The 27,055-nt window shown below is 43.0% G+C and overlaps 2 protein-coding genes across 3 annotated transcripts in view; one reads left to right on the forward strand and one right to left on the reverse strand.

Moving 5' to 3' along the window:
- Aamdc (adipogenesis associated Mth938 domain containing) overlaps positions 1-13,491 on the reverse strand; it is a 35,350-nt gene extending 21,859 nt beyond the window's left edge. Inside the window, exons 1-2 of one of the 2 annotated variants that reach the window (XM_036200628.1) lie at positions 13,365-13,422; positions 620-737 (exon numbers count right to left, since the gene is read on the reverse strand). The gene's annotated coding sequence lies outside the window, so the exon portion shown is untranslated. Of the gene's footprint in view, positions 1-619; positions 738-13,364 lie in introns of both variants that reach the window. The other variant, XM_036200620.1, reaches the window with a different exon arrangement.
- A 158-nt stretch (positions 13,492-13,649) lies between these two features.
- Positions 13,650-27,055, forward strand: part of Rsf1 (remodeling and spacing factor 1) — a 125,347-nt gene continuing 111,941 nt past the window's right edge. The window contains exon 1 of the mRNA XM_036186883.1: positions 13,650-14,090. Coding sequence (XP_036042776.1) covers positions 13,892-14,090 — 199 coding nt within the window. The 5' untranslated portion in view covers positions 13,650-13,891. The remainder of the gene's footprint in view (positions 14,091-27,055) is intronic.

Raw genomic sequence — 27,055 nt, forward strand, 5'->3', positions numbered from 1 at the left:
AAAAAAATTTATTTATTTATTCTGTATACAGTGTTCTGCCTGCATGTAAGCCTGCAGGCCAGAAGAGGGCACCAGATCTCACTGTAGATGGTTGTGAGCCACCATGTGGTTGCTGAGAATTGAACTCAGGACTTCAGAAGAGCAGCCAGTGCTCTTAAACCCTGAGCCATCTCTCCAGCCCCTAATATATTAAATGTGGGGTTTTCATAGATACTGTTATCAATAAGGTTGAAAAAGTTCCTAATATTTATTCTTAGTTTGCTGAATATTTTTACTACAAAAAAAAGATTGAATCTTGTCAAAGTTTTTATTTTTTTCCTCAAAATTTTTCCTGCATCCATTGAAATGAATGGGCCTTTTTCTTTCTTCTGTTAATATGATGTAATAGATGACTGATTTTGCATGTTAAAGAAATTGTGTATGGTTGGGATAAATTCCATTAGTTACTGTGTATAGAATCCCTGTGAAATTGCTGATCCCACAGGTGGGAGGATAACACCTCTGACCTAAGTCATGGCCAAATTAATTAAAGCAAGCAATTAACTACAATGAATTTGTGCATTAATTAATAATAAAATAATGATAATAAAACAATAAAAGAAATCTTTTATTCACGTACACAGGCTTCCTCCTCCTAAGGTGGATTCAAGAGGTCAGCACTGGACATGTGGAAGACAAGGTTTTATAGCTTGGGGTAGGTGGTTTCCAATTGGTGAATTTGGCAGGCAAAACAGGCTCTACAGGAGCAGAACATAAGCACAAGGTAGTTATAAGGACCTCCTAAAACAAAGACATAACTGCAAAGTGGTTGAAACAAGGTAGTCATAATAACAGGTAGTCATAAGAACCTTCTGAAACAAAGATGTAGTTGCCCTTTCCTGGAAAGGCAGTACAGAACCATTGTAGCTAAGGTTACAGATGGGGCAGAGCCCAATCCTTGAGAAACAGAGATTTAATCGTGAAAAGGAATGAGCCTAGTTTGTCTTTACTATAAGGTTGGCTTTAAGCCTAAAATGGAGGCAGGCTGGTTCATCAAAATAATACTTATGCTTAGTATTTTGAGATCCTGTTGAGAGACTGGAAGTTAGACCCCCTGGCAGGCAGACAGATAGGGAGAGGGGCCATGGTTAAGTAATAAAGGTAGCAAATTTCCAAGATGGCCAAATTTCCAAGTCACCCTCTTGACTTGGGACAAAAGACTAACACCTTAAAACAAAGGCTTGTAGGCTCTCTGCTGATGGACTGGCACAAGTTCACAAATGCTCAGGACATCCACACAACAGTTCTGAGACAATCAACCATCTTAGTTTTCTTCAAACTGACCAACTCTAAATCAGGGAGGAATCTTCCCAGAGGCTCCTCACCTCCATATACACAGACTGCAGTTTTCAGCTCCCTGAATCCTTCCTCTGCTTTGCAGGGATCTTTCCTCTCTCTGTACCTGCTGTAGGTGTGTCTTTCCTCAACTGCTGATTCTGTCAGTGGTGTTTAGATCTCTCTGCGGCTTGCTAGCTGTTGCACTTCAGATCTCTCCTGTCTTTTAATTCCTTAACTGGCAGAAAAACAAGACCACTAGACTGTATCACTTCAAGACCCTTAGACTGACTGTGTTATTTCCCTTTTTAAAAATTCTTTTTCAGGGCTGGGCAGTGGTGGTGGTGGTGGTGGTGGTGGTGGTGGTGGTGGTGGTACACGCCTTTAATCCCAGCACTTGGGAGGCAGGGCCAGGTGGATCCCTGTGAGTTCAAGGCCAGCCTGGGTGGGCTACAGAGTGAGTTCCAGGACAGGCTCCAAAACTACACAGAGAAACCCTGTCTTGAAAAAATATTTTTCATTTTAGCATAATTTTGATCTTGATGCACTAAATTGATTATAAAAACACACCAGGGCTGGGGATTTAGCTCAGTGGTAGAGCAAGGCCCTGGGTTCGATCCTCAGCTCAAAAAAACAAAAACAAAAACACACTAATGAGTTATGAATCACCGTTTGAAACTACTGCTATCAGCTGGTGGTATATTAAAAATATTTAGGGATTGGGGATTTAGCTCAGAGGTAGAGCACAAGGCCCTGGGTTTGATCCTCAGCTCCAACCAAAAAAAAAAAAAAAAAAAAAATTTAAGAATGAGACAGTATAAGCAGACTACATAAAAATGGAAGTGGTGTGCTGGTATAAGTTCCTTTTGTGTCTGCATTATATATCCTATTGCTACAATTTGTTGGAGAGGCACTGGCCAAACAGTACGGCAGAGGGCAGAAGTACACTTAGGAGGCTCAGGGCAGGCTTCTCTCCAATTAACTTGTAAGCAGTGTGTTAGCAACTTTGTGGTCCACACCAATAAATATCAGTCTTTGCTGTATAGCAAACCAAACAAAGTAACATGATTCATGGTCTTAAGTACCTAATAGAAATGTTTAAAAATTACGATATAAAGGCTGTGAAATACAGCTGTTGGTAGAGTGATACCCAGAACCAAAAAAAAAAAAAAAAGAAAGAAAGAAAAAAAAAAAAGGCACAGCATCACTAAGCATGGTGAACATGCCTTTAATACTAGCACTCTGGAGGCTGAAGCAAGCAGAGCTCTGGATGCTCCAGGCAAGCTAGAGTCAGAGAGATAGTGAGATCTGTCTCAAACAAACAAACAAACAAATGAAGTGGTTGATATTTGGGCTGGGGAAATAGCTCAGTGGTTAAGAGTACATACTACTGGCAGGGTGGTGGTGGCGCACACCTTTGATTCCAGCATTCAGGAGGTAGAGGTAGGTGTATCTCTGTGAGTTCCAGGCCAGTCTGGTCTACAAAGTGAGTTCCAGGACAGCTAGCACTGCTACACAGAGAAACCCTGTCTCAAAAAAAAAACAAAAAAACAAAAAACAAAACAAAACAAAAAATACTACTTTTGCAGGGGACCCAAAGTTTGGTTTCCAGCAACCAAATCAGGTGGCTTATAACTACAACTTTAGCTCCAAGGGGGATCTGATGCCTCTGAGCTCTACAGGCACTCCCATATGTGCACACCCATGTGGACATGCACATAATTTAAAAACCAAAATAAAGCTGCTGGTGGTAGAGCACAGCCTTTAATTTGGGGCCAGCCTGGGCTACAGAGTGAGTTCCAGGAAAGGCTCCAAAGCTACATAGAGAAACCCTGTCTCAAAAAACAAAAAAACAAAAACAAAAAACCCCCCAAAATATAAATAAATCTTTTAAAGGGTGAGGGCATGATAGCAAACACTTGCAATCTTAGTACTTTTGAGATGAAGGCAGGGGATAAGCTCAAGTGACCCTCAGTTCTATAGTGACTTTAAAGCTAGTTTGGGCTGCATGATTATAGGATGAGCCTCTGCCTAGATTGGAATTGGATTTTGTGTTTGTCTTTTTTCATTCAATATATTTTTGAGATTCATCCACATTGTAGTGGTAGTTTACTTCAGGAATATATCATAATTTACAAATTTTTCTGTCAGATAGTTTGCTGTTTTTGTTGTTGTTGTTGTTTTGTTTTTGTTTTTTGGTTTTTGAAGACAGGGTTTCCCTGTGTAGCTTTGCGCTTTTCCTGGAACTCACTTGGTAGCCCAGGCTGGCCTTGAACTCACAGAGATCCACCTGCCTCTGCCTCTTGGGATTATAGGCATGGGCCACCACTAGTTTGCTGTTTTTAATAAACATTAATACAAAGTTTAAGCAAATCAACTGAGTGCAAGTTAGTGCTTAGCAATAAATTTATTACAGGTTTAATAACAGCTGCAATTTTATCCTTACATTCCATTCTGATATATAAATCTCAGCTATTTAAATTAACAAAGTGAGATTAAACTTTTATATTTTCACTTTTTTGAGATGAGACAGGGGCTTGACATGCAGCTCAGGCTGGTCTGAAATTCATTCTGTACTCACTCTGGCCTCAAACTCAAGATCCTCCTGCCTCCATCTCTAGTGCTGGGCTGAGTATGTGCCAACGACCTGCAACTGGTATTAAATTAAAAACTGGTAACACACAATTGGTCTTAGTCCAGAAAAGCAAGAGATGGTAACAGGATTGTGGGAGAAACCCTGCTTTGAAAAACAAAACAAAACAAACGCTGAAAGCTGAAGGCATGGTGGCTGCGCCCTGTAATCCCAGCATGATGGGACACACCTCTAACTCCAGCCCCTGGGAGGTGGGGAGGAGGACCCCATACCTCGCACACACTCACACACAGTCAGTCAGAGATGTCAGGGTTCATGGTAGCCTGCCTGAAAACATGAGCTGGGAGTCAAGATAGAAACCTGATAAGGTTTATATAACATGTAATACAGTTTCCTATTCCCTTTGAAGTTCCTTTTCATAGAAATTCTTTCACAAAGGTATAATTTTGGCTTTTAGTTAAATTAATGACTATACAAAGGATTTTAGATTTTTGTTGCTATTTGAAAATGGTAAAAAAAAGTTAAAAAATTTAAAAAATTAAATAAAAATTAAAATAAATAAATAAATAAAAGAAAATAGTTGATAAAAATGTATTCTGGCCGGGTGGTGGTGGCGCACACCTGTAATCCCAGCACTTGGGAGGCAGAGGCAGGCAGATCTCTGTGAGTTTGAGGCCAGCCTGGTCTACAAAGCAAGTTCCAGGACAGCTTCCAAAGCTACAGAGAAACCCTGTCTCGAAAAACAAACAAACAAACAAAAAATGTATTCTGGGTCAGATTTCCTGTGAACATTTTTTATTTTCTGTGTATGTCTGGATGCATGTGTGCCACAACATGCTTGTGGACTTTAACCACTGACCCATCTCACTGGCCTCTAGGGCAGATTTTCTTCAGCTGGGTCCCCAGGTTCTCCCCTTCTCCACCCCATGCCCACATTTTGCAGTTTGAGACTTCTTAGTTTGATATTCCCAACTTCATTGGTTGCCTAAAATCCACATTTTCCCACTTATTAAAACTTCATTTGGGGTTGGGGATTTAGCTCAGTGGCAAGTGCAAGGCCCTGGGTTCGAAAAAACTTAATTCCCCATAATAATCCACAGTCACATTCATTCTCTCTCTCTCTCCCTCTTTTAAAGTTTTTTTTTGTTTTTTTTTTTTTTTTTTTTTTTTTTTACAGCATGTATGACTACAGGCCAGAAGAGGGCACCAGATCTCACTCATTACAGATGGTTATGAGCCACCATGTAGTTGCTGGGAATTGAACTCAGGACCTCTAGAAGAGCAGTCAGTGCTCTTAACCTCTGAGCCATCTCTCCAGCCCTAACATTCTCTTTTAATAACTAATTGTTTTTTGTGTTTTGGTTTTTCGAGACAGGGTTTCTCTGTAGCTTTGGAGGCTGTCCTGGAACTCTCTTTGTAGACCAGGCTGGCCTCGAACTCAGAGATCCACCTGCCTCTGCCTCCCCAGTGCTGGGATTACAGGCATGTGCCACCACCGCCCGGCAATAAGTAATTGTTTTATGAGTATCTGTGTGTGCCTGAGTGTATGTACAGTTCACTACCTATATGCAAATGTTCTCAGAGGCCAGAAAAGGGTGTCGATCCCTGAGAACTACAGGCGGTTGTGAGCCGCTAGATACAGGCGCTTAGAGCCAAACCTGGGTCTTGGAATCTAAGCAGGTCCCTAGGAAAGAGCAAAGAGTGTTCTTAGCTTCAAGCCAACTTCAGCTGTACTCCTTTCCTTAGGAGACAGTTTCACTGGGTAGTCCTGGCTGGCCTGAAACTCAGAGATCCTACTGCCTTCTGGTGCTAGGATGAAAGAAAGGCCTGCGCCACCACCTCCTGACACAATCATGTTTTCTTCTCCTCTTCCTCCTCCTCCTCCTTCTTCTTCTTCCTCTTCTTCTTCTTCTTCTTCTTCTTCGTCTTCTTCTTCTTCGTCTTCCTCCTCCTCCTCCTCCTCTTCTTTCTCCTCCTCTTCTTTTTCTTCTTCTTCTCCTCCTCCTCCTCCTTCTTCTTCTTTTGTTTGTTTTTCCAGAGCTGAGGACTGAACCCAGGGCCTTGCACTCTACAACTGAGCTAAATTCCCAACCCCATGTTTTCTTGAAGACTTCAAACAAACAAAAACCCAGAAAACCTTATTGTAGTAAAAATATGCATAACATAAAGAGGACCATTTAAATACTTTTCAGTAGTAGCATTAAGCATATTGTTGTTTATAATTTCTTTCTTTCTTTCTTTCTTTCTTTCTTTCTTTCTTTCTTTTTTTTTTTTTGAGCTGAGGATCGAACCCTGGGTCTTGCACTTGCTAGACAAGCATTCTACCACTGAGCTAAATCCCCAACCCCTGTTTATAATTTCTCTCTCTCTCTCTTTTTCTTTTTTTTCAAGACAGGGTTTCTCTGTGTAGCCATTGCTGTCCTGGAACTTGCTCTGGAGACTAGACTGGCTTTGAACTCAGAGATTTGCCTTCTTCTGCCTCCCAGGTGCTAGGATTTAAGGCACGTGCTACCACCACCTGGCTTTTTTCATCTTTTTCTCCCTCTTCCCCTTTTTTTTGAGACAAGGTCTCTTGACATAGCTCTGGTTGTCCTAGAATTCACTATGTAGACCAGGCTGGCCATAAACTCACAGAGATCCACCTGCCTTTGCCTCCCAAGTGCTGGGATTACAAGTGTGCACCACCATGCCTGACTCAAAATATTTTCTTGATTTGAGGATTTGTATATCAGATTAAGAATCATTATCCCAGGGGCTGAAGAGATTGCTGTGGGATATTTGTACTTTGTGTGAAGATCTATTTGCTGTGATTGGTGTAAAAAAATGCTGAAAGGAGCCGGTTGATGGTGGCACACGCCTTTAATCCCAGCACTCGGGAGGCAGAGCAGGCAGATCTCTGTGAGTTCAAGGCCAGCCTGGTCTACAGAGCAAGATCCAGGACAGGCACCAAAACTACACAGAGAAACCCTGTCTTGAAAAGCAGGGGGTAGGGGAAGAAAAAGGAAATGCTGAAAGGGCTGATTGCTAGGCAGGAGGTATAGGAGGGAATTCCAGGGGGAGAAAGGAAGAAAAGGAGAAATCCAGGTGCACAGGAGAGTCCACTGAGACATGGAAAGAGTAAGACACACAAAATGGGAGAATGGTAAAAGCTACATGGTAGAACATAGATTAATAAAAATATGGGTTAATTTAAGTTATAAGAGCTAGTGCGACAAGTCTAGGGGCCAAGCTTCCATAATTAGTAATAAGTTTCTGTGTCATTATTTGTGAGTTGGCGGCCCAAAGGAAAGTCCAATTAATATGGCACCCAACGTGGTGACAATAGCATCACAGATAGGTTCGGTATACAGAGACAACAGCTCTTTTCAGAGGCCCTGCTGTGCAATGGAGCTCTTGAGCAGCCAGCCTGCTACCTAAATACACATCATGACGCTTGGACTCAGCAAATTCCAAGAGCTGGGGCAGTAACCTGGTTCCTGCCAGTACCTGCCAGCATGGAGGCTAGGCTGTCATGGAATGAAGGAGGGCAGAGCCTGCCACCAGCACCACAAGCTGGCCGGGCCACAGAGGGCCTAACAAGTCAAGGTTTGTCTCACGCTGGTTGGAGAAGACTGCAGAAGCACAGAAAGTTAGATCCAGATCAAGAAAACCTCTAAACAGATATAATATGCTGAAAAATGTGCTTAGCTGCTAAAGAAAGAAAAAAAATGGGTATACACAGTCATAAAAATAAAAGGCCAGCGGTGGTGGCACACACCTTTAATCCCAGCACTTGGGAGGCAGAGCCAGGTGGATCTCTGTGAGTTTGAGGCCAGCCTGGTCTCCAAAGCGAGTTCCAGGAAAGGCGCAAAGCTACACAGAGAAACCCTGTCTCAACCCCCCCCCCCCAAAAAAAAAAAAAAACAAATAAATAAATAAATAAAGGGCTGGAGAGATGGCTCAGCAGTTAAGAGCACTGGCTGCTCTTCCAGAGGTCCTGAGTTCAATTCCCAGCAACCACATGGTGGGTGGCTCACAACCATGAGTAATGAGATCTGGCGCCCTCTTCTGGCCTGCAGGCAAACACGCAGCCAGAACACTGTATACATAATAAATAAATAAATATTCAAAAATATTCCATAAAACAAACAAATAAATAGTTTTAAAATAATAAAGACTTTAAAAAGAGAGTAAAGTAATACAAAAGGAAAAAGCCACATAAAGATGGGAAATACACAGGGCATCTGGATCCTGTATGGTGCTTTGTTGACTTTGAATTTTTTGTTTGTATGTTTGTTTGTTTGTTTTTTGTTTTTTGGAGACAAGGTTTCTCTGTGTAGCTCTGCGCCTTTTCCTGGAACTCACTTGGTAGCCCAGGCTGGCCTCGAACTCCCAAAGATCTGCCTGGCTCTGCCTCTGGAGTGCTGGGATTAAAGGTGTTCACCACCACCGCCTGGCAACTTTGAATTTTTTAAATGCTAATGTACAAAATAAAAAATCTGATGAGAGACATTGAATTATGGAAATTATATATTTTTAAGAATATCTTAATTCTGGAGAGACTTTCAGAGGTTAAGAGCACTGGCTGATCTTCCAGAGGTCCTGAGTTCAGTTCCCAGCAACCACATGGTAGCTCACAGCCATCTATAATCAGATCTGGTGCCCTTTTCTGGTGTGCACGTATACATGGAGTCAGAACACTCTCTATATAATAACAAATAAACAAATCTTTGTTTAAAAAAAAAAAAGACTATCTAAACTTTCAAAATGGAAGTCAAAAATATGTTGCATTAGGGGAGAGGTTTTGCTTTTGTTTCCATAGGAAACAAAAAGTTATGGTTCTCTTCAAAATTAATAAAGATCAAATTTGATTGGGAGAGACCTCCTGAAAATCTTGGCTACAGACATAAAAAAAGGAACCAAGAAAGACTACGGGACAAGTGACACATCCCTCTACTATAGGAACAGCTCTGAGCCTGGATGAAACATGATAAATCTTGTTGGTCGCCGAGTCCTCATAACTTTTTATTACATGTCATCCTTTCATATAGCATTGACAGAGGTTTGGTTATACAGTCCAAACAAACCTAATAAGTTAACAGATGCCTTTTACCTGCTCAGACATAGAACAAAATATCATCTTTAATTGACTTGTGCACAGTGCATATTCCATACTTGTGTTAATGCAAATATATGTTACCTTTAAAAATTTGTGATTTTAGGAAGAAAAAAAAAAAGACCAGACACCAATGAAGACAAGTAGCCCAGGTGATCCAGCCTCTCAAAATGCCTCTGTTGCAATTTCCTCAAAATTCTCCATCCAGGACAACTTCAAAGCTGCTAGCCGAGATGGTCAGCCTTACAGAGTATCCAGACAAGTCCTCAGATAAACTCTACACTTTCCCATCACACAGAGACTAAACAACAACAACAAAAAATACAACTAGCTCTCTCAGGACTTGACCATTATCCCCATTTTCTCAAGGTCCCCTAAAGATGCTGTTGTCCCCAGACAACAGGAAGCAGTCCAGAGAACATGACACCAACATTCCCAAGAGATGGAGTGGGTGGTTTTTGGTCATTTGGTGGGTTATGGATGTTTGTCATCATTTAGTGTGGTTGGTTACAAGTTGTTATTGGTCATGGTCAGGAAAAAAGCTGAACAAAGAAAAGATTAGATTCATGGATCTATTTCTGAAGGGAAAAAGAGGGGATATAGTAAGGAAATGATGGGATAAAAGAGTGGATTGTTGAGTCTACTTTTGAACTAGAAAATAACTACTAGTCTCAAATATTTTACATTGATATGGATTTTTATATATCCATACATACAAATTTAGTGTTATTTTCTTATACTATATTATGTTTCTATTTCTTGTTTACTGTATTGAACTTATGCCGATCATTTAAAAATTTAATATAAAGCTTTAGTCCTTGTTTCTAAATTCTGAAAAGAAACTTACACAAGAGATATAAAGTTTATAATATTGAGAAACATAAAAGCTTGAGTTGTTTATCTAAAAAGATGTTTTAAGGTCTAAAAAGATATTTTTAGGATGGCATTACAAATTATGATAAAAACTGAATTTGGGTATAAAACTTTGGACTAAGGATAGATAATGCAGTATGTTCTCTAAATTTGCCAAATACAAATGGACTGGACATTGTGATTGTAATTCTTATCTGATAATTGTTCTTATTATATACAGTTTTACTATGTTATAGTTAAAACCTTTCCTTTTTATTTAGACAAAAATGGGGAATTGTTGTGGAATATTTGTATACTGTGTGAAGATATATTTGCTGTGGCATATTTGGTGTAGTAAAAAAGCTGAACGGCCATAGCTAGGCAGAAATATAGGTGGGATTTCTGGGGAGAGAAAGGAAGGAGAGGAGAAATCTAGGCATGCAGGAGATGCGATCAAGATGTGGTACAAGTCGGACACACAAAATGGGAGAGAGGTAAAAGCCATGTGGTATAACATAGATTAATAAAAATATGGGTTAAGTTATAAGAGCCAGTGGGACAAGCCTAAGCTAAGGCTGAGCTTTGATAAACTAATAAGTCTCTGTGCTGTTATGTGTGAGTTGGTGGCCTGAAGGAAAGTCTGACTACAAGAGATGGCTCAGTTGTTAAGTGTACTTGCTGTTCTTCCAGAGAACTCATGTTTGGTTCTTAGCACTCATATTTGGTGGCAGGAGGATCCAATCCCCTCTACTGGATTACACATAGACACACAGACAAACACACTTAAAATACAAACAAACTGAGTATGCTGGACACACCAGTATTATTAATACTTGGAAGGTTTAGGCAGGAGGATCAGAAGTTCAAGGCCATCCTTGGCTACATAGAATGTTGGAGGCCAGAATGAAATACATAGGACCCTGTCTAAAAATAATAAGATAAGGGCTGGAGGGTTGGCTCAGCGGTTAAGAGCACTGGCTGTTCTTTCAGAGGTCCTGAGTTCAATTCCCAGCAACCACATGGTGGCTCACAACCACCCATAATGAGATCTGGTTCCCTCTTCTGGCCTGCAAGCATGTGTGTAGGCAGAACACTGAATACATAATAAATAAATAAATCTTTAAAAAAATAGTATTAAAAAAATCATTACTCTAGGACCTAGAGAGATGGCCCAGCAGTTAGTGCTTATTGCTCTTGTAGATGACCCGGGGTCCAGTTCCCAGCACCCACATCTGTAATTTTAGGGGACTGATGCCTTCTTGCCTCCAAGGGCACCTGTATACATGCAATGCACATAAACTCAGGCATATACGTGACCAGTAAGATGGTCTGTAGCTAAAGGTGCTCGAAGAGTGAGTCTGGAGTTTAATCCCTGGAGCACACATAAAAGGTGGAAGGAGAGGAGTGAGTCCATGAAGTTTTTTTCTGACCTGCAGGCAAGTAGCACAAATGTCTGCACACACAGAAAATATTTTAAAAGAATCATTATTCTAGGTAATAACTTTCTGTAAGAAATTTTTTTTCTCTTGAAAAATGAGTTTCTTTGATAATGAAAATGATACAGACTTTTACGACTTTTCCCTCTTTTTACCTTGGAAATGCATAACAAAATCCAATGTTTATCTGTGAAGCCATTTTCCATGTTCCTGGCATAATTATCTACTCTTTAAAAGAAATATTTCTTTAGTCACACATTTTCTCATTTTTATGTATATAATAAAAACAATTATCAGGTAAGAATTACAATCACAATGTCCAGTCCATTTATTTCTCATTTATATGTTGCTTTATATTAGTTTCAGGAAGCAGATATTATATAACTTTTAAACACACTTAAAAATTTGGCTTAAAGTAATGAAGTATAGGCTAAATATAGCTGGACTCAATCAGAATTATAGGAATTTTTTAAAAATATATTTTGGTTTTTCGAGACAGGGTTTCTCTGTGTAGCTTTGCGCCTTTTTCCTGGAACTCATTTGGTAGACCAGGTTGGCCTCCCGAATGCTGGGATTAAAGGCGTGCGCCACCGCCCGGCAGAATATATATATATTTTTGATAACAAGAAAGATTTGTTTATTTGCAACAGAGCCTCACTATGTAGCCCCATCTGGCCTAACTCAGAGTTCTTCCTGCTTCTGCTAGGATTAAAGGGATGAGTGAGCCACCTGCCAGGACAAGAACGAATATTTTAAAGTACATACAATGTGGCAGGAATTACACTATCGACTTTATTGGGAATTATTCATGCTATAGATAATATCACCCCACTTTACCTAAGTCCAAAGTAATAAAGAAACTTTAGAAGGTTATAAAGTATTTATGGTAGGACTCAGGTTTGGCTCAACTCTAAATTCCGGCTCCTAGCGTACAGTACACTGTTTCCCAAGCAGCACGTTCTATTTTACATTGTCGATGCTTTCTACCTGCTCTGGGATTCTTTCTGGGAGAATGTCACATCTTACTCCTCAATGGAGTGGAACTCTGTTTCCTAGCAAACTTACTGCCGTTCCTCCATCTCCCAGTCCTCTAAGTGGAGTCCTAGCTCACCTCACCTAGATCTGAGCTGAGCCCAGAGTCTTCACATCTTAGTCCTGCAGTAGAGCCTGGTTTCTCAGATTCTGTCACCCAGCAGGGCACGTGAGGGTTGGGGTGGGGGGCTAGGGGTTGGTGGGTGAGGATTCCTTATAAGTGATCTCCCTGCCTCCCCGGCAGAGCTCTGGGACTCTGCTGAGATTCTTGGGCTTCAGTGTTGTGGAAGTTTCCACTAGGCAAGGAAGCTCTTTAAACAGGAAAGTAAAACAACTCAAAATAGCTTCAGGAAGTCCCTGAAACTGACCAGATTCATTAGGTCCCTCCTTGCCAGAGTAAGCAATAAAAGCTGAGAGACCCCTCAGACAAAAGGAAGCTGAGCAGCAAAAGGAATCTGAGCTGTGAAGACTGAGATCAGAACAGCTGCCTGGAAGAAGCGGAAACCAGCTAGGCTGCCGGGAAGAGGTTCAGACCAGAGTCTCTTGGAAATGACACTCTCCAACCTGTTGAGCTGCCTGCAGACTGTGCATGCAGTGTGTTCCAGGTTCCCAGCTTTGTGAGCTATCACTCCATGCTGGGAGGGCCTTGGTGATGCTGGGGTCTTTGAGTCATTTCTGCTCCTGTAAGTCCACCCTCTCCCACACTCATGTACAAATACAACTCACTGGTTCACCAAACTGGATTCTGGTGCTATCTGTACTTTGGTCTGTCTGTGGGGGCCCTATCTGGGGTGAGGAGACCTGTGTAGCGTCTCCCCAGGAGAAGTTTTGTCATACAACACTCAGCAGAGGGCAACAGCTCTCAGCAAACTTTCTGAGAGACCCGCGCCAAGCCACAGCGCACCTTTTCCCACATTTCCTAACCTCTCTCCACAGTCGCATTCCCACCCGCCACTCTCTTTGTCTGCGTCTTAATGTCTCTGTTCAACTTCTCCCTCCTTCTCCTGCCCGTCTCCGTTCCAGGGTCCCGCAGAAAACTCACGCAGCGCTTCTGTTCCCGGCTGCTCCTCCGACCAGCTCCGCGCTTTCCCTCTCCCAGCCGCTCAGCTGCTAGGCCTGGAACTAGCCTTCGGCCGGCAGGCACCCGAAAGCCCCGCCCCTCGCTCCCCATTGGCTACCGTTCTCAGAAGGTCCCGCCCCCAGACTCGCAGCCCGCCTCTCCGCCCCGCTTCCCTTGTTTTCATTCCCCCTGTCACACGAGGCAGTGGCAACCCCGAAGTGGGAGGGGAGAAGTCGGAGGGGAGAAGTCGGAGAGGGAAGGGGACGGGAAGAGGGCGGAAAGTGAAGGGCCCAGAGCGCCTCTCTGTCCCCGATCTAACTCAGTTCTCGACTGCTCCGGGCCGGCGTGGTATTGTGGGATCGCGGCGCCTGGCCTGCCTGAGACGCTCGCATCCGCAGGGGCGTCCACTCGAGAGCGCCTCCTGTCGTCCGTAAGGCTGCCCTGCCATTCCTCGGCCCCCCAACTCCTCCCGCCCCCCCATCCCCTCCTCCTCCATCCTCCAGTTCAAAATGGCGACGGCGGCGGCGGCGGCGGCGGCGGCGGCAGCGGCGATGGCTCCTCCGGGCTGCCCGGGTTCGTGCCCCAACTTCGCCGTAGTCTGCTCCTTCTTGGAACGCTACGGGCCGCTGCTGGACCTGCCCGAGTTGCCGTTCCCAGAGCTGGAGCGGGTGCTGCAGGCGCCGCCGCCGGACATCGGCAACGGAGAAGGTAAGCGATCGGCCCGAACGCCCGGCGGGAAGCGGCCCTGGCGCGCTCTACCTCTCCATAGATATCCTGGGGCTCTGCGGCCGCCCCCCCGCTCCAGGGGCTGGGCTCCGTGGAGTCTCTACTCAGCTTAGCCTGGGGGGGGTTCCTGGGTGCTGGGGAGGCGGGGCGGAGGCCCCCTAGGGCCACCGTGCCCCGCGGGGACGGAGGTGGGGGCGTCGCGGGCCGGGGCCCGGGAGGGGGCATTGTGCCGGGCAGGCGCCCTGGAGCCGGGTCCCCCGCGCCGGTGTTGGCCCCCAGTTCTTATCCCTTTCGGTGGCGGGGGAAGGGGAGAGCAGGTTCCGGCCAGCCTTGCGCTTTTCTCCTCCCCTCCTCCCACCAATCCTCCCCACCGTCTCCGGGGAAGCTGGGCCCATCTTCTCCCGGCGCCCCCTCTGCTCACTCCACCTGAGTGGGCGGGGGCCGGCGGACACTCCACTCTCTTTCTCTCTGCGGTGGGAACTCCCCCGAGAGAGTCGGCTCCTGCCCTCTTCCCGTTCCCTCGAGGGCTGGTCTGACCCCCCCAAACTCCTTCCTCCCCTTAGGGAGATCTGCTCCTCCGCCCAGGGAGGGGGCTCCCCCCTCCCCCATTCTCGAATAGGGAGGGGAAATGAAGTCGGTTCATCTTCTCTGCTCTGGGGAGGAGAGGGTTAATTTCTCCTCCTCCATAGTTTTCCTCCTAGCCACCTCCCCCAAAATAATAGAAAAGCATCTCCCCACTTTTCTCTCTCCCTTCCCCCTATCTCGGCAACAGGGCTTAGGGGAAGAAGTCACTCTTCCATTTGCAGGGTGGGGTGGGGTGGTTGGTCTGTAGGTTGGAGGAGGGGCTCAGACGGCAGGGGAAACAGTTGAAGAAGGTGCTTGTTGCTCATGTTTCTCTCGCTGGTGCCGCTGGTCTATTATTGGTGTTCGCAAGTGGTGCTCCTTCCACATAAGGCCACCGCGCGGGTGCAGGGCGCATGCTCTGCCCGGCCCCATTGAAACTTCCTGCTGCTGGTTCTTTTGCTGGAGCATCTCAGCGCTGTGCCTGCGGCTTGCAGCCCTCACACACTGAGCGCTAACACTCTTCCCCTGTTAATCCTGATCCGTGCCGCTCCTTTTCTGGCACTTTATTTCCCTTAGAGAAAGCTTATTTGTGTACTCCGACCATTGCCTTTGTCCGGGTACAGCCCTTGGCAGAGGAAGAAACGTTTTCCAAATAGGTCTTTTTCCCCCCTTCTTTTTCTTTTGATCTGCGCGTAGATGACCAGGGTGGACTGGGTATTGTACAAGACATGGTAGTTGTGACCTTTCTAAGAAAGCGGAGTTGATTTTCTGTTCTCTTTGGAAATGCAGTTCCCCATAAGATGTATTTACATAGCTAGGAAAAGACCCAAGCGTGAAGTTCTTCAAAGTAACCTGTAGTGAAAATGTGTGATATACAGTGTTATCAAAGATGAGCCCTAAGGCAGTTACTAGTACAACATTCTTACCCTCTCTCACCTTCTCTGTTGAGACACCACCTCACTGTTGCTTTGTCTGCTAGCCTGGAACTCTGTAGACCATGCTAGCCTAGAACTCTTAAAAATCCTCCTGCTTCTGTCTCCCATGTGCTAGGATTAAGGCATTCGACACCATGCCCGATTCTACGTCTTTTTTTTTTTTTTTTTTTTTTAACAGTTTCGAAATTTTTAGACTCTCTGGCTCATAAAAGGCTAAATTTTTTAAACTATGAAATTGGAGGTGGTTAAATTACTTTATATTAAGACTTTCTGTAGAATTTCTTTAAACATTAAACTTCTAGTGTATTAATTTCGTTATTAAGTTTACGTTTTTTTTAAAAGTCACTGTGAAGTAGGATACCTTAATTTAAGGATACTTTAGAAATAATAGTAATTTATTTGTCAGAGAGAAATGTGAGAATTTTAGGGGAAATTGGTGGTAAGTTGTTTTTAGAATTTATTTGGACTGATTTAAGAGGCAGGCATTGGTTTTTGGGGGTGCCATTGCAGTTTGAATACCAAATAAGCTTGCATTCCCTTAAATTTTGATCAGTGTGCTTACTTTGTATTAGTACTGGAAGAAGAAAATTATTAGGAACCATTTGTTAATCTAGTGTTGAGCTTTGGGGCGTCAACCAAATAAAAATGGGTAAGAACTTGGACTAAGAGTCATTTAACTCAGCCACAGCATTACCATTGATATAGTTGCCAAGAAGACTGATAATAATAGATTCTGTCATGGCAGTCTAAGAATAATTGTTAATTAATGTCACACAGTTGAAGACGTGTGGCAAATGAAAAGTGTCTCTGAAGGTAGAAGTTTTTACTGTGCAGGAAAAAGATTTTCAGAACTGTGATGTCTCAGACAACTTATAATAGTTAGCTAATAAGATTGATTCAGTCTTATGGGGAACGAATTTGGTATGGTAGAAAGAGTTGAAAAACTAGGATTTTATGTTGAGCAATGCAATGTATTGGTTGTAGAGCAATTGTTTCATTAATATGGACCTCAGTTTCTTCAGTAGACAAAGGTAATGGCTAAAAACCAAATGAAATGTTTAAAAAAAAAAACCCTTTCATAAACCAGGTACTTACGAATATTCCTGTACTACAAATTACATTAATTTTTTTTTAGATAAAGATATATAGTACATTTGTAATTAGCCTTAAATTTTTGTTAAGTTGGGAGTGCATGGGGTGTCTGTGTTGTAATCAGGCCAGTTTTGCTTTGTGTGTGTGTGTGTGTGTGTGTGTGTGTGTGTGTGTACCTTTTTTTTTTTTTTTTTGCTTTTTGAAGACAAGATTTCTCTATGAACTTTTGGAGCCTGTCCTGGAACTCGCTCTGCAGACAGGCTGGCCTCGAACTCACAGAGATCCGCCTGGCTCTGCCTCCCAAGTGGGGAGGTTAAAGGTGTGCACCACCAAAGCCTGTCGGTGGCGCATGCTTGTAATCCCAGCACTTGGGAGGCAGAGCCAGGCGGATCTCTGTGAGTTCGAGGCCAGCCTGGTCTCCAAAGTGAGTTCCAGGAAAGGCGCAAAGCTACACAGAAAAGCCCTGTCTGGAAAAACCAAAAAAGGAAAAAAAAAAAAAAAAAGGCGTGCACCACCAACACCCGGCTAATTTTTTTTTTTTTTTAAAGCATTTCTAGTGCCATTTAAAAAGTTCTAATTGGGCTGGCAGGGTAGCTCAGGGGGTAGGGTGCTTGCTGCCAAGTGTGCTTGCTGATGTAGGTTTGGTTCCCTGAACCTACATAGTGGAAGAAAGGACCACCTGCAAGCAGTGCTCTAAGCTTTACATTCTGCTTTTGGTGTGTGTGCACACAATAAATAAATTTTAAAAATTTCCAATTTATGCAAGATTTGCTTTTCCTGGTGTGAGTGGCCCTTAGACTATGTTTTTGTGTATCTTTTTCAGTTCTACCAGCTGGGGTATGGAAGGGTGCTAGTTCAATACTTGAGTACAGCATTTATTGAGGTAGATTTAGCAACATGATAACATTCTTTGGTAGAAACTGGTTTACTGCTTTGTCCCTGTTTAAATACTTTGATCTTTTCCCTAAAAAGTTGTTTGTAAGCTTTCATTTGATATTGTGGCTCCAGTTTAGGATGCCCTGTTCTCAGTCAAGAAGATTCTCATGTGACAGAAAATAGAACCAGTGTCCATTCCAATCCCAAGAACTTGGGACGTTCTTCTGTGCCCCATGGTAGTATTCCACAGGCAATTCTGGTTGTTTAAAGATAAAATAAAACCATGAGAAATGTCAATTTAGTTAGATTAATTTTTCTTTTGAAAAAAGGAATGATTAAGCCAGGTAGCAGTGGTGCATGCCTTTGATCCCAGCACCCAGGAGGCTAGCCTGGTCTACAGAGCAAGATCCAGGACAGGCACCAAAACTACACAGAGAAACCCTGTCTCAAAAAAAAAAAGGAACGATTGATTGTATACATCTGAGTGTTCTGCTTGCCTGTTCTCACATGTATGCAAATGTACCTGGTGCACTTGGAAGTCAGAAGAAAGCATCAGGTCCCTTGGAATTATGGTTGGGAGCCACCATGTGGGTGCTGGGACTCAAACCTGGATCCTTTGCAAGAGTAAGGAATGCTCATAACCACTTGAGCCGTCTCTCTAGCCCCTAGACTCACTTTTCAAATGGTTTCCAAGTACCTAATAAGTGGATCTGATGGTTTTTTGTTTTTGTTTTTATTTTTGTTTTGTTTTGTTTTGGTATAGGGCCACTCTAAGGAAATTGCTGAGACACTGAGGGTACCATGAATCTAAAAAGCTTGGGAATCTGCTCCATCATTACCTTTTGGGTCTAGAAAGAAAGGATGACTGGTGCTTTCTCATACAAAGAAGAGAAACTAAGACACAGATTTCAAGCACATACACCTGACCATTGGTGTTATTCAGACTGTGGTTAGAAAAGTCCACCTAAATTATCAACCATGAATGGATTCATAGTTGATGCTAGAATCGGAAAAGGACATTCCAAGTAAAAGCATTATGCATTCTGCTTTACACTTCCCAGGTCTCTATTTAGTATGGAATTTAAATGCTTCCTCCTAAGAAGTAGGTTACTGTGGAATATAGGTAAAAAGAAAGGTAGACATTAACTTTGTCTCCCTTCCCCCAACCCCCCCCCCCCCCCCCCCCCAAGCTGAGGACCAAACCCAGGGCCTCGTGCTTGCTAAGCAAGCACTCTACCACTGAGCTAAATCCCTAACCCAGCAATGTGTTTTTGTGTAACATTAAATTGAATTTATTTATTTATTTATTTATTTGCTTGAGCTGAGGACCGAACCTAGGGCTTTGTGCTTGCTAGGCAAGTGCTCTACCATTGAGCTAAATCCACAACCCCAAATTGAAATTTTTTGTTGTGGTGGTTTTTGTTTTTTATGACAGGAGTTTCTCTGTGTAGTTTTGGTGCCTTTCCTGGAACTCACTCTGTAGACCAGGCTGGCCTCAAACTCACAGAGATCCGCCTGCTTCTGCCTCCTGAGTGCTGGGATTAAAGGTGTGCGCCACCACTGCTCGGCTGAAATTTTTTATTTTTGATATGGTCTTATTATTTGGCTCAGGTTAATCTGAGACTTTCTGTGTATCAGACTAGCTTGGAACTCTATATAGCCTAGAGTGGTATTGAACTTGTGATTCGCCTGCCTCAGTGTCCCCAGTTCTGGGAATGTGGGCATGTGTTTTGTTTGAGTTCTAACCCAGGGCTTTCTGCCTGGTAGGTAAATGCTCTGCCACTGAGCCACCTCCCCAGTTGAAACTCCATGTAGTCCAGGTGTGTTTTGAACTTGAGATTCTCTGGTCATAATGTCTAGAGTGCTAGGATTGCAGTCAGACACATTTGTTATTATACTTAATTACAGTAACTTTAACTCTGCAGCCAAAATGGCAAGTATAAAAGGGTATGTCTTTTATATTTAAGTGGAACTATGCTTCTGACTTCATATTCCTGGTGCTTAATGGAATCCTGTGATAGTCCTTTTTTGCATGCATTTGATGAAGCGAGAAGATGACCATTGTACCCAGCAATACCATCTCTCTCTCTCTCTCTCTCTTTCTTTTTTATTTTATTTTACTTTATTTCTTTTGGTTTTTCGAGACAGGGTTTCTCCGTGTAGTTTGTTCTGGATCTCACTCTGTAGACCAGGCTGGCCTCGAACTCACAGAGATCCGCCTGCCTCTGCCTCCCCAGTGCTGGGATTAAAGGCGTGCGCCACCACCGCCCAGTTACCATCTCTTAATATAAGCACATCTCAGGGAGTGTACCATGTGGGTTTATACTGGCAAGTCAGTGGTTAATGGCCTTACTGAAACAAGAACCTAGGTTGGCTGAAAAATCCCCAGTTTTGGCTTTTCTGATTTTGAAGAAATAAGACTCTATTTCTCTTGGAGGTCTACTCTGTTGAAGCTGGGCAGCCCTTGTTTCTGACACTATGCAGCGTCATTTTGGTTTATCATAGAATTGAGGTAAACAACAGTTATGAAGGTGGAGAAGGGAGGCTGTTAGCATTGTCCTAGGGCAGGAGGTAATTAGAACAGACGAACTTTTGGCTAATGTGAGACTCTTAATGCAAAGTGGCCTACTTTTTCAGTCTTCTAATCTTCAGATGTTTACCATGAATTTGCTGTTAAATGTCTTTAGAGGCTAGACAGGTGGCTCAGCAGTTAAGAGCACTGGCTGCTCTTCCAAAGGACGCAGGTTTGATTCCTAGCACCCTTACCATCTGTAACTACAGTTCCAAGGGATCTGACACTTTCTCTGGTCTTTGCAGGCATCAGGCATACATGTGATACATAACATGTAGGCAAAACACTCGTACACATTAACAAAATAAAATTTAAAAAAAGGTCCTTAGGGGCTAGCTCATTGCATGAGGACCTTAGTTTATATCCTGAGCACCCACATAAAAGCCAGGAGTGGTGGCACACAGCTATAGCATTAATGCTGTGGGGAGTTAAAAGGGTGAGGTGGGTGGGGTGGGTGGGTGGGGGAGATAGTTGTGTCCCTAGGATTTTTTGGATAGTCAGCCAATGAGTTCCAGGTTCAGTGAGAGATCTTATCAAAAAATAGAGTGGAGAGCTATAGAGGAAGTCACCTGAAGCTCGCCTCTGGCCAACTCATGCAGGAGTGCATGTGAGCACATACCACACATGCACACTTTACCACCAGAAAGAAAGGTCACAGTTGTTACTTCATTAATTTAATGCGTATACTGACCATTTGCTGCATATTAGTTCTAGCAAATATTGTAAGGATTTCAAACAAAAATGTTAGAAGTGTGTCTGTTTTAAAAGATTTTTGTCGTAAGATGCTAAATTGAGTTTGTATGTTACCCTCTAAAGACATTATTTTCTCTCTGGGATTTTATTAAATGGAGTAGTAGTAGTAGTGGTATATGCATTCTAGACTACAGATTATAAACTAAAATTATCCTCACAAGTTTTTGGTGAGGTATATGACCATATGTATTGTGGAAAAGTAAGAGTAACTAAGCTTAAAGAACATTAACCTGAGCAATGTCTTCAAGGAGGGTATTTATATGTGTTGCTAGATTTAAGAATAGATTTTTACTCTCTGCTTTATGTTTATGGTTTTAATATATTATGTTTTTTCTTCCCTGACTTTACTACATATAATATAGATGCCATAACAGAAGATACCAGGATGCTTTCTGTTTTCCAGTCATGTTAGGACTTGTATAACATCAAATACCGCTTGAGAAAATAACTTCATTTAAGAAGTCATTTCTTGGGTTGGGAATTTAGCTCAATGGTAGAGCACTTGCCTAGCAAGTCCAAGGCCCTGGGTTCGATCCTCAGCTCCAAAAAAAAAAAAAAGAAGTCATTTCTTCTTCTTTCTTTCTTTCTTTTTTTTTTTTTTTTTTTCAAGACAGGGTTTCTCTGTAGCTTTGGAGCCTGTCCTGGACTAGCTCTGTGGACCAGGCTGGCCTCAAACTCACAGAGATCCACCTGCCTCTGCCTCTCGAGTGCTGGGATTACAGGTGTGTGCCACCACCGCCCGGCTAGAAGTCATTTCTTGCCAGGAGCCAGAGACAGGCACATCTCTGTTGAGTTTGAGGCCAGCCTGGTCTACTTAGAGAGTTTCAGACCAGAAAGAGCTATCTCAAAAAAAAAAAAAAAAAGAAAAGAAAAGTCTTTCAGTAAGTGATATTTGCTTTGTTCTAGGTGTACATAAACCCTTGGAATGTTTTTGTTTTGTTTTGTTTTTGTTTTTTGAGACAGGGTCTCTCTGTGTAGCTTTGCCCCTTTCCTGGAACTCACTTGTTAGCCCAGGCTGGCCTCGAACTCACAGAGATCCGCCTGGTTCTGCTCCTGAGTGCTGGGATTAAAGGCCTGCGCCACCACTGCCTGGCTGTGTTTTGTTTTTTTTTTTTTAAGATTTATTTATGTATACAATGTTCTGCCTGCATGTATGCCTGCAGGCCAGAAGAGGGCACCAGATCTCATTACAGTTGTGAGCCACCATGTGGTTGCTGGGAATTGAACTCAGGACCTCTGGAAGAACAGCCAGTGCTCTTAACCACTGAGCCATCTCTCCATCCCCCATTGGAGTGTATTAAGCCACATAAACAGTATGCTTGTATTCAGTGAGCTTATGGTTTAATAGTGAAAATAGACAATGAAGAAGTAGGATTTAAAAAATACAAAGGCTGGGCAGTGATAATGTATGTACACCTTTAATCCCAGCACTCAGGAAGCAGAGGCAGGTTAGATCTCTGTGAGTTCAGGGCCATCCTGGTCTACAGAGCGAGTTCCAGGACAGCCAAGGCTACACAAAGAAATCCTGTCTCAACCCCCTCCCTCCATAAAGGATGTATGACTCCAATTCAGTTATAATAGCAGCTCTTCAGCTGTGTGTGTCTGTCTGTGAGTATGTGTCTGATGTGTGTGCCTGTGTGTGTACTGTGTGGGGATGGGGAGGTTGGATGAGGGAGGGTAATTTTGTGAATTTATGGGTTTCAAATGGCAAACCTAGCCTACTTTTTATTCATCTTATAATACTTTTTATCCCCCAAATTTCTCAGAATTAAATAATTTTTAAAAAGCTCTGTTTTAATTTATTTATTATTTTGTGTGTGGGTGATTTGCTTACATGTGTGTGTGTGTGTGTGTGTGTGTGTGTGTGTGTGTGTACCATATGCAAGCAGTGCCCATAGAGGCCATTGGATCCCCTGGAGTTATAGATGGTTGTGGGCCACCATACAGGTACTGGGAGTTGAACCTGGGTCCTCTGGAAGAGCAACCAGTGCTCTTAACTGCTGACCCATCTCTCTAGCCTCTGAATTAAGCAAATTTTAATACTGATTTAAAAATACCGCCGGGCAGTGGTGGCGCACGCCTTTAATCCCAGCACTCGGGAGGCAGAGGCAGGCGGATCTCTGAGTTCGAGGCCAGCCTGGTCTACCGTGTGAGTTCTAGGAAAGGCGCAAAGCTACATAGAGAAACCTGTCTCGAAAAAACAAAACAAACAAACAAACAAAAAAACCATGTAAATTTGGTTTCTCCTCAAATAAGTTCTAATGGTACTTAAAAAAATAGTTTGTGGCTTGTGATTCTTAAACTTTTAAAAAGCAATTTATTTTGTGTGTGTCTGTGTGTATGCAGGTATGACCACACTCATATGGAGGTCAGAGGACATGTACATGTCAGTTTTCCTATCTTGTCAGTCCTGGGAATTGAACTCTGGTTGTCAGGCTCGGCAACAGGAACCTTTTCTTGCTGAGCTATTTTAGTGACTCTCCAACTTTGAAAAAGAAAAGTTGTTTGTGGTCTAGTGGGTGGGACCCAGAGCCTTGCCTTTATTATTGAGCTACATCTGTGGTGATATTTTGTTGTACTCTAATAAAACTTAATTGAAGATCAGAGGACAGAGCCAGCCACAGAGTTAGCCACAGAGGTCAGGCAGTGGTGGCACACACCTTTAATCCTAGCACTTGGGATCACACACCTTTAATCTAATCCCAGATTCTGGATCTCTGTGAGTTCAAAGCCACTTTGGACTACACAGGGATCAATCCAGTTTAAAAGAGAAACAGCCAGGCAGTGGTGGCACACCTTTAATCCCAGCATTTGGGATCACACACCTTTAATCCCAGCACTAGGAAGGTTGAGACAGGAAGTGATATGGCTGGGCAGAGAAAGGAACACGAGGCTGGAGGAGATAGGAATTAGGCCCTTTCGGCTGAGGACTCAGAGGCATTCAGTCTGAGGATTCGTGGAGACAGGGTCTTCTCTTTTCTGCTGAGGAGTTGGTGAGGTGAGAAGTGACTGTGGCTTGTTCCTTTGTCTCTCTGTTCTTTCAACATTTACCCCAATATCTGGCTCCGGGTTTTATTATAAGACCATTTTGGATTGATGCAACATACAACCAGGCCTGTTCTGTTTAATAAGAGGCACACTTTTCTGAAGAGGCAGAGAGAACAGACATGGATAGAGGAACGTGTCAGCATTTTTCCATCACTGTGATAAAAAATCCCTGAATAAACAACTTGAAAGACAGAAAGATGGTTTTGGCTCATGGTTTGTAAGGTTTCAGCCCATGGTCATCTTGCCTCATTGCTATGGGTTGATTGGTGGTAAGGCATTGTTATGGAAGAGGGTTGTGTGAGCAGAGCTGCTCATTTCCTGGCAGCCAGGAAGAGGGAGGGAATGGAAGAAAAGAGATCTGTAGCACAAATCCAACAAGCAAGTACTCTTCAGAGACATGCCCCAAGTGACCTACTTCTTTCAGCTATGCCCCAGTTCCTGACTGTCCATTCAGCTGTGAATCCATTGAGGAGTTAATCCATTAGTGAAGTTAGTGCCCTCATGATCCAGTCGCCTCTCAATAATATCACCAGCAGAGGAGCAACCCTTTAACACATAGCTGTATTTGAGGGGAGGTACTTTATATCCAAACCGTAACACCAGGCATATTAACACAAAATAGAAAACTTGCTTAGGAATGCATGTGCCCTGTGTCAGGAGGACCTTTTCTGTGTAGGAACACAGAGTGTGAAAGTATCCCAAGTAGAAGCAGCACTAAACTGATGTAAGAAAGAAGAGGATGAGGGAAGAACTTGACACATGCCTCCAGCAGACAGGCTAGGTTTCAGTCTTTTCTACTGCACAGAATTTACTTGAATTGCAAAATTAAGTATGCATGGTTCATATGCAGAGTTTAAGAGGACATTCAGAAGCCGAGGTGGGGGGGGCATACACCAGGGGGCAAAACCAGGAAAAGCTGGATTCAAGGCCAGCTTGGCTGTAAAGCGAGTTTGAGTTTGGTTGGGCTGATAACCCAACCAAAGGTAAGACCTTGCCTGGAAAATCAGAAACATAAAGCAAGCAGAAGAATGAAGGTTGAGGTTGGGGATTTAGCTCAGTGGTAGAGCACTTGCCTAGCAAGCGCAAGGCCCTGGGTTCGATCCTCAGCTCAAAAACAAAACAAACAAGAATGAAGGTTGAATCTGATTCCTTGTTGACCCCAAGCTTTTCCCTGTTTTTGTTCTCGTTAATCTTTGTCATTTCCCCAAAGTAGAATTATAATTCGCCCATTTGCTTTTTTGTATGTTTTTTTGCATTTTATTTTTTATAATATGTATTTCTTTGTTCAACCTCAAAGCTTACTAGCTGGTTTTCTGAAGAGGCTTTCCAAGAGGGAACTTGAGTTGTACTGTTACTTTTTAGATCACAAATATCCTGTTACAGTAAATGTTACCTACTCTAACCACCAATATCAGAAACCAAGGACCAAACCCAGATACCAGTGGGCATGCTTTGTTGGTTGTCATCAGTGCTTGTTGAGCCTATTGTCCTTGTCCTTTATACCCAGCCACACTCTTCTGGTGTCCTTGTCCTTTATACTCAGCCACACTCTTCTGGTGTCCTTGTCCTTTATACCCAGCCACACTCTTCTGGTGTCCTTGTCCTTTATACCCAGCCACACTCTTCTGGTGTCCTTGTCCTTTATACCCAGCCACACTCTTCTGGTGTCCTTGTCCTTTATACCCAGCCACACTCTTCTGGTGTCCTTGTCCTTTTATACCCAGCCACACTCTTCTGGTGTCCTTGTCCCTTTATACCCAGCCACACTCTTCTGGTGTCCTTGTCCCTTTTATACCCAGCCACACTCTTCTGGTGTCCTTGTCCTTTATACCCAGCCACACTCTTCTGGTGTCCTTGTCCCTTTATACCCAGCCACACTCTTCTGGTGTCCTTGTCCTTTATACCCAGCCACACTCCTCTGGTGTCCTTGTCCTTTATACCCAGCCACACTCTTCTGGTGTCCTTGTCCCTTTATACCCAGCCACACTCTTCTGGTGTCCTTGTCCTTTATACCCAGCCACACTCCTCTGGTGTCCTTGTGCTGAACTGCAGGTGGGAAAAGTTCTCTCATGAGGTTTTCATTTGCCTTTGCCTTTTCTTCCTCTGCTCACTGTACAGGTGCAGGGGGTCTACTCGGGGGCATCCAGTGCTTCTCTGTCTCCCAGAGTGAGTTAGCCGCTCCTCTCCCTCACGCAGCATGTTCCCAGGTGGATTGTCAGAATCCTCATAGTTCTTTTCCACCTGCAGTCTAGCAGGAGATGGGAAGATCCTTGATGGGGATCTTCTTACCATTTTAATACTGTAACTGATGAGTAATAGTGTTTAATACATGTTTATGGTATGAAAGTTTTCCAGTTTTGTACAGGACCATATATTACTCTAAAACTTCTTTTTAGGACTAAGTCTGATATAAAGTAAACTTTAAACTGTACACTAAACATTTGTCTAGCATACAAGAATGTCATTCTGTCCATTGACAGTTGGAAGTAATTGACATCTTGGTTAATGATACCACGTCAATCAAGTAGGTTTTATGTCTTATTTCATTAGGTATAACATTGTGTTAGTGGATGTAATTGGAAATTAAAATATATTCTGCAGTGGTTTAGTAGGTGTGGACAAACAGCCTGTGCACACAATCTGATCTCTCATCTGTTTTTGTAAATAAAGTTTTATTGCTATACAGGCCTGTTCATTTGTTCATGTCCTTTGTGACTGCTTTCAGATTACTATGGCGGAACAAACTGAGTAATCATCCCAAATGTAGAGCTGAAAAACAAAGTATTTACTATCTGGACCCTTCTAGGAAAAAAAAAAATTGTTGATGCCTATTCCAATATGTGAAGAAAGGAATGTATCTAGAGTATTTATTTCTGTTTGATAATGTATTTAGACTCAATATAATATAAACTAAATGCCTAGTGTCCTGTGAGTTGAAAATACCAGCCTATCAGTGAGTTTTCTTAATGTTGGTTTAATTTTATACTCAGTTATTATCATCACTCTTCTGTTAGGTAGGTCTAAAGCCTTTCTGTTACAGGGTAAGAGCTTTTGCTCAGGGGTAGCTGTGGTACTTCTGTATAATTGTCATAATGCAATACTAGAGC

The sequence above is a fragment of the Onychomys torridus genome, chromosome 1, assembly GCF_903995425.1.
Source record: "Onychomys torridus chromosome 1, mOncTor1.1, whole genome shotgun sequence".
Taxonomy (NCBI): domain Eukaryota; kingdom Metazoa; phylum Chordata; class Mammalia; order Rodentia; family Cricetidae; genus Onychomys; species Onychomys torridus.